This window comes from Malaclemys terrapin, chromosome 11 (assembly GCF_027887155.1).
Source record: "Malaclemys terrapin pileata isolate rMalTer1 chromosome 11, rMalTer1.hap1, whole genome shotgun sequence".
Taxonomy (NCBI): domain Eukaryota; kingdom Metazoa; phylum Chordata; order Testudines; family Emydidae; genus Malaclemys; species Malaclemys terrapin.
The window spans coordinates 35867238-35879479 of record NC_071515.1 but is presented as its reverse complement, the minus strand read 5'-3'; the positions used below and the strand labels follow the sequence as shown (position 1 = coordinate 35879479).

At 40.0% G+C, this 12242-nt stretch overlaps 1 protein-coding gene across 5 annotated transcripts in view; it reads right to left on the bottom strand.

Moving 5' to 3' along the window:
• Positions 1-12242, bottom strand: part of SESTD1 (SEC14 and spectrin domain containing 1) — a 119251-nt gene that overhangs the window by 77698 nt on the left and 29311 nt on the right. For all 5 annotated transcript variants that reach the window (XM_054044504.1, XM_054044505.1, XM_054044506.1 and 2 more), the window contains one exon: positions 787-895. In XM_054044504.1, coding sequence (XP_053900479.1) covers positions 787-895 — 109 coding nt within the window. The remainder of the gene's footprint in view (positions 1-786; positions 896-12242) is intronic.

Here is a 12242-nt window from a genome sequence, read left to right as displayed (position 1 = left end):
AAGTTAATAATTTTGCTATCAAACCCATAGTTAATGATAGAATCCATTGAACTCTGGCCCAAATTCAACAAAACAATTATAGCATTTTTTTAACTTTAAGCATGTAAGTAATCCCACTCACTTCAATGAGACTTCATACATGCTTAAAATAAGCACAATTTAAGTGCTTCAGTGAATCTGGGCCTGTATGAATAGAACGCTTGCAAAAAAAAAAAAAAAAAAAGGAACAAACTATTTCCTGCCTGAAAAGACCCACCAGTTCCAATGACTAGCCTTTTTTAATGTTGCAGTTAAATTACTCTGAAACCAGTTAAATTATAGTCACTAGTTAGTTTACACCACAATTATCAGAAAGAAAAGTTACTGCACGTATTCTAACAATGCAATGGTGAAATACATCAGACAGAAAAAAACAAGCAGGATAATTAAAAGAAACTACCACATATCTTTTAATTTACTATGTTATTTGTGTTTTAAGTTGTTCTAATGAAATCGAATGAGATCACATTATAGTATAATCCAGGGCTAGTCAAAAGGGAGACCACGGGCCAAATCCAGACCTCCACACACTTAGACCACAAAAATCTTTTTATCGTCGTCATTAATGTTATTGAAGTGTGAAAAATGTTTCTCTGGAGTCTGGAGCTTGACTATACGTTGACCAAGAAATGTGGACGTTGACAAAAAATAATTGACTATTCCTGATTACTATGTAAAATATGTTTTGTAGTGGAAGATAAAAATATTTAGTGCTTTTAAGAAACACCTTTAGAGTCACTTAGTCACCTTGGAATGCTTAGCAGATAGTCTAGGGTAACACTCAACTCATCCATGTTTGTCTGTTCAAGGCATAATGGAATTGTCAGAATGAGGCCACTTCGTCTGTCCTTCCCTCCTATTAAAAAAAAAAAAGGCATTACAAAGATTTAATGTCATTTTAAGTTAAAAATAAACATTTTCAGCTACATAGTCTCAAAACTACATGTTACTTGTGTCTAAAACTGCTATAAAGATTACAAGTGAACAAAAGTGCAGTGAGTTGTGGGTAGTCCTGTAATTAAAGAACATTTTGTGAAGCATATCTTGGACCTTAAAGCAAAGTTACATAATAGACTAAACAATGTATTTGTAACGTACCAGTAAATGACATTCTCAAAACACAGGGTTTGGTCATGAGGTTACCTTAATGCAAAACACAGTTAACAATATATAACAACTTTGAACACTTACTGAAAAGACATTGAGATTTTTTAAGACTATAAATTTACATTAAGGCCCCCAATCTAGGAAGGTACTTTAGCATATACTTGCCTTCAATAGAACCATTAATGTGCTTGAAGTTAGGCACATGCTTACATACCTTGCTGAATCAAGGCCTAAAAGGTGGAAATGTAGAGCATGTGACCAAAGATTATTTTTTAAAGGGTGTCTGAAGTTAAGCACCTAAAGCCATATTAATAGCCATATTTTCAGAATTACTAAATATCCAGGAACCCACAATGGCCTGTGTATCTAGATTGGAACAGTAAGTACATTGTACAGCTTCTGTTAGCATACAGCAGATTTTCATCCAAATATAAAGAAACAACGAATATTTTAAGGTCAAATCACACAAGATTTAAGGCCTATTTTCATAGGCAAAGATCACCCAGAACTCTCACTGAAGTGTTGAGAGCGGAGTGCTCTGAAAATCGGGTGCTTTATGTTTTATCCATAACACTTTTTAGTATGTAGGGAAAGGAATTCATAGTCATTTCACTAGATCTCATGAAATGATGAACCTTTAGTACTGAGGAGTCAACTCTTGACTCCATGGCCCACTTTTTAAATTCTCAAACACCATCATGCTTTCTCCCATGCCTTCCCCTCACATTTGGGACGAGTTCCCTGTAACTATTCCCAACGTCATTTCTTTGTTCTCATTCAAATCCTGTGTTTGTACAGTGCCTAGCACAATAGGGTCCTAGTCCAGAACTAGGACTCCTAGATGGTACAATAATTCAAAGAAATACAGCAGAACCCTGTTTATCTGATCTAATTTGGACCTGGGCCAGATCAGATAATCAAAAAAAGGGATAAAGCAGAGAATGGGAAAGTACAGTGCTGTCCCGCCATCTAGTGGCCACAGGAGATATCTCCCCCTTCTGGTCGTGTGTCCATGTGTTGTCCATTTAACACAGAAAACCAGATAATGGAGGATCAGATAAATGGGGTTCTACTGTAACAACAGCAACAACAACTTAAGCAACATGCCATGTCCCCGTTTTGCCTCTCTGGTGGCACAAAAGGGTCAGAGAACAGATTCCTCTGTTGGGAAAGAACCCTGGTTGGGTGTAGAGCTAGTTCTATGCCATCCTCTCAATGTACCCCAGCATAGGGGGTATGTCAAGGATATGCTGGGGGCAGAAGGGCATGCAACCAGTGCAATGGCCCTCCTTGAGAGCAATTAACATAAGCAGGCAAAACTTAGAGCAGTCATTTGCTCTAAATTGCAAATGTCCAAACCCAGCCACCAGCTGCCCCCAGGATCTTGGGTTTAAGGGGAAAGGTGACAAAGCCACCTTTGGTCTCCTATTGAGGTGTATAGTCCCAAACTCCAGCTCATTCAAAGACTGTCCCAGATTGTTGTTTTTTTCTGCTGCTCTTCAGAACCCTGTGCTGTGAGACTAAGAAGAATCACATCAGCTCTGCCCTACAGCTGCTTGGGGAGAGTTATGAGCAACAGAAGAGAGGCATGCTGAACTATTCACTAGCGAGATGGGCAAAACACAAAGGCAGAAGATGGGCAGAGTAGCAGACATATATCCATTACAGCAAAATAGAATGAAGGACAGGTAAAGTAACAGAAGTGTGCCCATCATACACTACAATCATAGGTGCCAGGAGGCTCAGAGCAAGTTTGGGGAAAATCAAAGGGTCTCTCATTATTAGACCTACTAGCCATAGGCTGATATGGAATATGGAACCACCAAAACAGGGGCAGCATTTAGTCTAGGAATTGCTGCATCCCCCTTCTCAGTTGCTGGGTGGGACAATAGCTCTCACCTGACTGTTGTCCCTGGACAGGTCCCTCTTTACCCGCCATCACACAGGGCTGCCCAGAGGGGGGTGGGGGGGCAAGTGAGGCAATTTGACCCAGGCCCCGGGCCCCACGAGAGTTTTTGGTGGCAATTCGGCGGCGGGTCCTTCACTCGCTCCGGGACCCGCCGCCGAAGTGCCCCAAAGACCCAGAGCAGAAGGACCCCCGCCGCCGAAGACCCCAGGCCTCCTGAATCCTCTGGGCGGCCCTGCCATCACATATCAGTTCTACCACTCACATTCCCATAGTATAGCATTGCAAGATATCAGTTTGACATGCAAAGTCTAATGGATGCCTTGTTTCCAGTGCTAGTTACTGATCCACTGACGTAACATAAGCAAAGCTGCAAGGATTGAATTGAATTTTATATCTTTGCACTTGGATCTTTTCAGCAACCATCTTCCTGAGAAACTATTTCAGGCTGAAAACATGCTGCTTATCTAATTTTTTTATAATGAAATAAAGTACATGGAAATGAACAGATATAAACTGCAGTATGATTTACAAGTTAGCCCAATAGCTTTTTAAGCCACCATTGTGGGCTTGTATTATAATATTTTTCTAGCCTTCGGCTTTTTTTCAAATGTTCCACATCTGCATTAATAAACCAGTTTCAAAGTAAACTGTAAATTTCAGTAGCTTTAAAGGTGCTCTGATTTTCTTTGCCATTGCTTACTGGGATAAAAGATTTTTTTTAATGTATAAACTTTTTTGTAAAATCCCACAGGATAGTCTAAGATAACAAGGAGTTACTTATAGACAGTAAGGGGACAGTATCCAAACTAGTTCAACCAGACCTGGGAAGCTGGATTTTGTATAATAGATCATAATCTCAGTTTTATTATTGAGGGAAATGGAGGTGGGGGGAGTAGAATTGTTTTCAGAGATCCTGAAAAGGCAAGTTTTTCTTAAGTACTTTTAAATACCTTGATTATGAAGTTAAGAAAGGCATTAACTCATCATGTTTTTGCTTCATGACAGCAGTTGATCTAAATGGAATTGGATTATGACCAATCAGTCCACAAAGCCACTTAAAGAGAGTCCTATCTGTGCAGAATTATATAGGAGATAAGCCCCACACACCACAAAATCAGAACACTAGTATCAAGTGTTGTAGCGACAAACTGGTATATACTGAGAGAGGCTCTTTTCCAAGATAAGCAGAGATGCAGGTGACATAACTTGGCCATTTATACAATTAGTGTTGGAATTAACTGCAATAATACTTAAAAGTCTGTTGTTTTTCAAAACGATTCAAAGCCCAAAACTGGAATTAAAGATCCAGCAATGATATCTGGAATATAAAAGACAACTGGGCATATTCCACATCCCTCACAAAGGACCAGATTCTGCACATCTTATTCATATAATTAGCCCCTTTAGGTTCAATCAGACTTCTTGAAGCAAGAAAGGTGTTGTTTTTTGCTCCTTGGAAGTCATCCATGAAGGTTATAGTAGTTTTCTATCTTTCTAACCATGACGGCCCAAGAGAATGCTAACATAGATTGTTGATAACCAGCTATAGTGGAGCTAAGCAGTCTGAGAAATTTAAATTGTGTTTCCAAGGACTCTTTTTTAATTTTACCACCCTTGTTGACACCTTCTTTCCCAGGAACGGGCAAAGGAGGGAACTGAGGGGCTCTTGAGTATGGGTTGGTCCCTCGCCCAGAAACCAGTAAGCACTTGTAGGACAGTTCCTGCTAGAGTCTTCTCCATTCTGTAGCTCACTGTTTTGAGCAGCAAAAGCTGCAGACAGCTGCCTTTGCCTCTTCTCTTCCTGAACAGCAGGGGCTACTGAAAGCCCAACCAGTAACAAAGTAGGGGTATGAAATGAAAAAAAAAGGAAGGAAGGAGGGAACTGGATCAATATTGTTCAGAAGTTGAAGGGGCTGCCTTTACCTTTTAGCTTGAGTCTGAGTGAACTTTAAAAAAAAAAAAAAATAAGCAGGTTTCTCTTCTCCAGCTATATTGCTTACAAATATATTAAACTGAACAAATAAGAGCAAAATAATATTTGTCTTAGAATCTGAAACCATTGTAATTCAAGTGCAAGTCAAAAGCCATGTTTCTCCACTGATAGATTGTCTTCACAAAGTTCTCAAAAACATGAACAAAAACACAAAATAAGGAAAGGAGTGCTTCTTAAAATATCAAACAAAATATGGTCTTCCGCCATCAAAAACCAAACCACACTTCTTCTAAGAGGCAGGAGGATATATCCATCTCCAATACTGCGTTTAGCTCTGTTTGTTTCTGCTGTCCAGACGCTTGCTCAAAGACAAGCATGGCCCATCCACAAAAGTGGCCATCAAAGAAATTGTTTTGTAGCTAAGCTCCATGAAGGCTGAATTCAAGCAGTAGTTACAGATCTTAAAAATGGATACAGGATGGAAAAATTAGCAGACCAAATGAATGAGCAAAGTACCACTGTCACATACATAGCTGACAGGATTACAACAAAACAAACAGAAGATGAAGGGATTTGGAGCTGAAACTCAAAGACCTACATAAAAAAAAAACACAAACAGCAAATGAAGAATAAAGATGTCCCTGAAGGGAGTGGAAAAAGGAACGCTGCAGTACTTGTAGAGGTTCTATTTAAATAAATTCTAGTCAGAGAAGAAAACATCTATATTCAAGCCCATTGTGCTTTCTTCCACCAGATCACATCAGGAATCTGCCCCAGAGAGACTCAATCAGCTGTCTCCATTACTATGCCAACAAGGATCAAACCATAAGAAAAAACAAGGAATAAAGGATCCTTTAATGGTCCAAGGGTACAGAATTGCAATATACTGGTCCGTCAAACTTAACCTTAAAAAGAGGCAAGATCTCTGCTGCCATTTTGTCACATACCACTGAGATTTTCCTTGAAATTGTGCTTCTCACATAAACCGCATCTACTTGAGCAAAAATATTGCTTCTCTTCCCCTCAGGGCAAATATTTTTTCCAACAACAGTTGACTGTTTTAATACAGGTAAAGATTCCCTCCACCCCTACTAACACAGAGCTAGTACCAAAGAGTTGAATACAGACTATTTCCAATGCCTTCTTTTCCTTTTGTCACTGATAATCAATCCTTCGTGAGCTCAGCTGCTTGCTTATGTGATGAGGAACACCAGATCTCGTGTGACAGGGAGAGAGGCTACTGAAACGGATTTTAGCAATAAAATTAATTGGCTACACTCATTATAGTACAACACTAGGAGTGATGCCCCATTTTCTGTAGAAATAACATCATTCCTTCAACTAGTCAAACTGCCACTTGACCATCATTCTCAACTAATTCACATGGAAACCAAACTGACTTGTAAAACAAAGAATTTTTTTTATTTGAAAAGTGGGAGACAAAGTCACCCAATACAGCTGAGTTTTAAAACTAACAAAACTGGTTAGTTGGATACCACCAAAGGAAATGAGGGAAAATTGCTATAAATTTCACACTTCCACCAGACTAAGGGATTATAGCATAGTATCGTTATTTTGCATACCAAACCTGACCTTTGTCGACAAATATGCAGTGTGTAGACAAGGCCTTACAGAACATCTTACCTCAGTTTATTCAGCATATAGTAAGAATCACTTAATATGTTGCAAATGTGTGAAAAATTGTGACTGAAAAATAAATCTTTTAATTGAAATTGTCATTTTTTTAAAGCCTGCTTATGGCGTCAGTCACTTCAGCAAGCAGTCAGTCACCAGGTATATTAGGAATCATGTCAAAAAGATCGCAAAACCAGTTCTCATTTTGCTTTGAATGTGTATTTTACAGTCAGAAGAACTATTTTGTAAATACCAGAACTGGTTAAAAATTTTGTTCAAACTTTTCCAAGCATGATCTGCAGAAAAAATTCATTTTTTCTAAATTGGCAGTTATTCTACAAAAATAGTCTAAATATTTTGGGTTATTGGTTTAGTCATTCTGCCTTTCCTCCTTTTTAATGGAAAAAAAGAGGAGGGACTCAACAATTGGAAAATTATTTTTCTTTTCAGGTTCTTGATTTTGTTTTGTTTTTAAGTGGAAAATTTTCAAATTTTCCATAAAACATATTTATCATTTTCCAACCAGCTCCAGCTAAATACCAAACAGTTGAAGTTTTACATCCTGTGTTACAAGGAGGGCTGCAGTACAAAGTTGGCAGTTGCCATGCTTCCTTTTGACTCTCTCAGGGTATATCTACACCGCAATAAAACACTTGTGGCGATGCTGACATAATAAAACCACCTTGATGAGTGGCAAAGTTAGAGTGAGGCAGTGTCAGTGTGCTTACTTATGTCACCCTAAGTGGCCTTCAGGAGGTGTCCCACAATGCCCATCATGACCACTCTAGAAAGCAGTTTCTACTCCGTTGCCCTGCAGCCAGCTACACAGGCATGCACCCCTCCCTCTTTAAAGCCCCAGGTATTTTGGAAATTCCACTTCCTATTTGCTCAGCGTGGACAGCTCACATCACATCTTCCCAGCTGACCATGCCAGCTTTCTGCAGCAAATGTGCACCCACCCGGAGTACACCAGAGTTGCTGGATTGGTTGGGTCTGTGGGGAGAAGAGGCTGTGCAGTCGCAGCTCCAATCCAGTCATAGGAACTTTGATACATACGAGCAGAGTGCTCCTGGTATTGACAAGAAGGGGCATGAAAGGGACACACAGAACTGCCGGGCTAAGATCAAGGAGCTGAGACAGGCGTACCAGAAGGCAAGGGAGGCCAACGGTCACTCTGGTGCAGCACTGAAAACATGCTGCTTCTACAAGGACATGTTTTGAGAAGTGCTGCAATCATCTGATCAGGCCAATAGCGAGCACAGACCATGGAGAGACACAATAAATGAAAAACTTGAAATGGATGGCCAGGAGAGGGGAAGGAGCCGATGATAAAGCTCATGGAGGACCAATCATAGATGTTCAGGTCCCTGATTGCGCTGCAGTTGGAACACATGCACGCTTGACTCCCCTGCACCCATACAGAACTGCATTCCATGCCCTTCCCAAACTCCCCACACACATTCCCAGCCAATCACAGTACCCCTTGTACTCCAACCCTAGGAACATTTTCCGTAACAGCTGGACTTACACACAGCTGTGAGATCCTCATTTCAGAGAGTGTTGCTCACTTTCATGAACCTTGTAAGAAATGTTAATATGTGTATTAATGTTTAATAAAAATTTAGTCTTACAAAGACAATGATGTTTTATTTGTGACCTACATATTGGGGTTACAGCAGAAATTCACACACAGTGGCAATCGGCACATTTGCAGACTACAATTAATTCTCAGGCAGGAATAGTTATTCTAGGTGGCAAGTAAATAATGCCTGTCTAAATGCATTACAGAAAGACACATGACTGGGGCTCATTGCCAAAATGCTGCTTCAAAGACTCCCTGATTCAAATAGCCCCCCTGTTGAGACCCTCTAATAGCCCTAGTATCTGGTTGCTCAAAATCAGCTGCCAGGTGATCCACCTCAATGCTCCACTCCTCGGGAAATGTCTCCCCCTTGGCTTCACAAATGTTATGCAGAGCACAGCAGGCTGCTATGACCATGGGACTATTTTCCTCATTGAGGTTCAGCTTGCCAAAAAGGCAGTGCCAGAGACCGTTTAAATCACCAAACACACATTCTGTGGTCATTCTGGACCTGCTGCTGAAGTGCTCCTTGCTGCTGTCAATGTTTCCGATGTAAGGCTTCATGAACCCAGAAGTAAAGGGTAGGCTGGGTCTCCCAGGATTACTATGGGCATTTCCACATCCCCTATTGGAATCTTCTCATCCAGAAAGAAAGTCCCTGCATGCAGCTTTCTATACAGGTCAGTGTTCCTGAAGATGAATGCATCATGCACCTCCCTGACCACTCCACGCTGATGTCAATGAAATGACCCTGGTGATCCACCAGCACCTGCAATACCATACAGAAGTAGCCCTTTCTGTTGGTGTATTCCATCACAACATGATCTGGGGCCAAAATTGAGATATGCATGCCATCTATCACCCCGCCGCAGTTAGGGAATCCCATTGCCGCAACGCCATCCACTATTTCCCATACATTGCCCAGAGTCACAGTCCTTTGTAGCAGGAGGCAATTAATGGCCCTGCATACTTGCATCAACACAACCTCGACAATGGGCTTCCGATATTCAAACTGATTCACGACTAACCAGTAGCAGACTGAAGTTGCCAGCTTCCAAACAGCAATCGCCACATTCTTTGCCACTACTAAGGCAGCTCTCATTTTGGTGTCCTGACACTGCAGGGCGGGGATGAGCTCCGCATGCAGTTCAAGGAAAGTGGCTTTGTGCATACAAAAGTTGTGCAGCCACTGCTCGACATCCCATGCCTGCATCACAATCTGATCCCACCACCCAGTGCTTGTTTCCCTGAGTCCAATAGCGATAGTCCACCATATGCAGCTGCTCCATGAATGTCAACATCAATCTTGAATTTTTTCTTTCCATGGCACACAGCAGGGCACACAGCATGGATTCCTGTTCAGATTCACAGCTCATGAAATACTGCAGGGTCAGCCACGTTGTGTTCTTAACGCTCATCACAAGACTGGTGAGCAGTGCAGGATCTATGCTTTCAGGCAGAGATGGTAGACGCAAGTTTACAGGGGCAGTTGAAAAACAGCATAAAATGTAGTCAGAAGCCCTTGGAATTGTGGGACAGAAAATTGCATCATGGGGCAGTAATCCCATTCCCATGATGCATTGTGATCCATTCCCAGAACTCTTGGCGGAAGAAGAGTAATTTGCACAATGGAATAGCTACCCATGGTGTACTGCTCTCTCTGTTGGTGCTAGAGCACCAACTGTGGATAAGCTCCGCCAACACAAGGAGCATTGTGTGAACATGCACAAGCGACGTAATAACAGCAGTTTATAATCGTCAGCGTAACTTAAGTTGACTTAACTCTGTAGTGTAGCCATGGCCTAAGTCTCTCTCATGGAGTTTCCCTATGCCCTTCTCCCCATCACAAAGCAACCACACCATAAATTAGCTGTAAAAAGTCGCTTATATTGAATACACAAGAGAATATAAAATTTAAGATGCCCTGAACATTGCATATGCAAGTTTAGATTTGACACTTGAAATCTACTCACATCTGAAGTGTTTGATCTCTATGATGATTTTTATTGAATAATTACCTGGATTTAAACAGTACTCACAGTGTGGATTTAAAGCGCTATTTATTTGTTGACATTTTCACCAAAGATTGCAATAAATTAGATATGTTATTAAGTTTCATGACATTTCACAGCATGCTCAAACGGAGTTATTTTTACTAAGGAGATAAGATTAAAAAACCTTTATTCTACCTGCATAATCATTTTAGTACAGGTTTATCAAACAGCCAAGACTTATTCAGGTCAGACAAATATTCTGTCACTAAAAGTCTTCAAACAGTTTCTTCAACTGACTTAAATCACTCAAAAAGATGGCAAAACAAGGATTATCTAATTCCAACAAACTCCCTCCAATGAATGACACTGCTCTACAATTTCAATAAGAGGTATCGAGCAATTCTATGTATCCTTCTAAACTAGAATTATTTTAATTCACAACCAATCACTTTTAAGATATATTATAAAACTGTGTGTCATAAATTGCTTAACAATCACATCCAGATTATCAGTTAGGAAATTTCAGCAACCTTCCCTGAACATACCCCTAGCATTCAATATCATCAATACAAAAAAACCAAAACATATTACACAATGGAAGTTACACCAATGTTAGGGTGGACCCAGATTATTTTTTTCATTTTTGTCTCAGCTCCTTAGTTATATTGCGATAACGAGATTTAGCAGAAGTCATTAATTTCTCCTTCCTTTTTAAAAAATTCTCTTGCATGATTGTTCATCACTGCATCATGATTTCTATCTCAGACACATTCCCCACCTCACCTTCACAGTACTATCTGTAGGAGTGGCAATAACTAAATCTGATTGTGACTCTAGACGGGAAGCCAAAAAAAGTCATCTGACAAAGAAGCCATAATTTGAGCTATTATGTGAGGATTCTCAGGTTTAGAACCAATCTTAAAATAGGACAAATTCATGTGAAGTATGTTACAGATCAGCATAAACTGATCAAATTTACATGCTGAGAAAGTGGAAAAGCAGGACTGTACCACAAAAAGCAACCAAGGACAGGTATAAGAAATAAAACTGAAGGAACTGCTCTCTTACACCCTCCTGTTGGTTGCTTTTTCTGCTTCTACAGAAGCACACATTTCTCCCCCCTCCGTCCTATGCACTAATTTACCAATGCGTAATTTGCACAGTCATTTATACTGCTTCTGAATTTGGCCCAAGGTTTCCAGGTCCATGGAAATACTGTTCCAATAGAAACTGCTGTATTTTCCCTCTGGTGAATGAAGTGGGGTACCACCTGAGCTAATTAATCAAGCATTATTGCCAATAGCTTCTAGAAGGAACCACATAGCTTAGCCTCCTATCTCAAGAGAACAAGTCCTGAAAAGCACTGTGTAGTGGAGGAGGGAAAATTATGTAAAGTTAGACAAGGAATAATAAAGCAGGTCCAAACATACTAGTTTTCTAGTCTTCTAGCAGATTATAATTCTCGTGTCTGGGGAGCTCAACATCCAAAAACCTACCAGATATTTTCACAGCATAACTTTCTTCTGATGTTTTATTATGATTATATTTTAAAACTTCTTGAAACTAAATGATATAAAGAGATTTGACAAACTGGTTGCCCACCAATTTTCTTTATTCACATCTGAGAAAGCTAAAAAAAAACCTGTTGTATAAATCTGTACCATTAATTAAATTAAAATGTCTGTCAATACTATGTAATTCCAAAGAATCAAGCTTACTCAGCAATATAGTAAGTTCCAAAATTTTTCCAGCATTTAAACAGCCACTCATTAAATTGCTTTTCACTAAAAATATCTGTATTTCACAGTGAATCAGGTAGCTTTACTTGCCAAATTGCAAATGCACTTTAGCTGATCAGAATCTCCTTGAGGCATATGCTAATCAAACAATTGTACTCTAACTGCTGAAACTGCTCCCAGAGAAGGAGGCAGCTACGGAAATTGCTCACTATTGCAGGCTGCCAGAAGAAGCTGTTTCAGAGTAGCAGCCGTGTAAAGCACTAGTGAAATCAGTACTAAAATTTCATACAATTACTTGTTTATA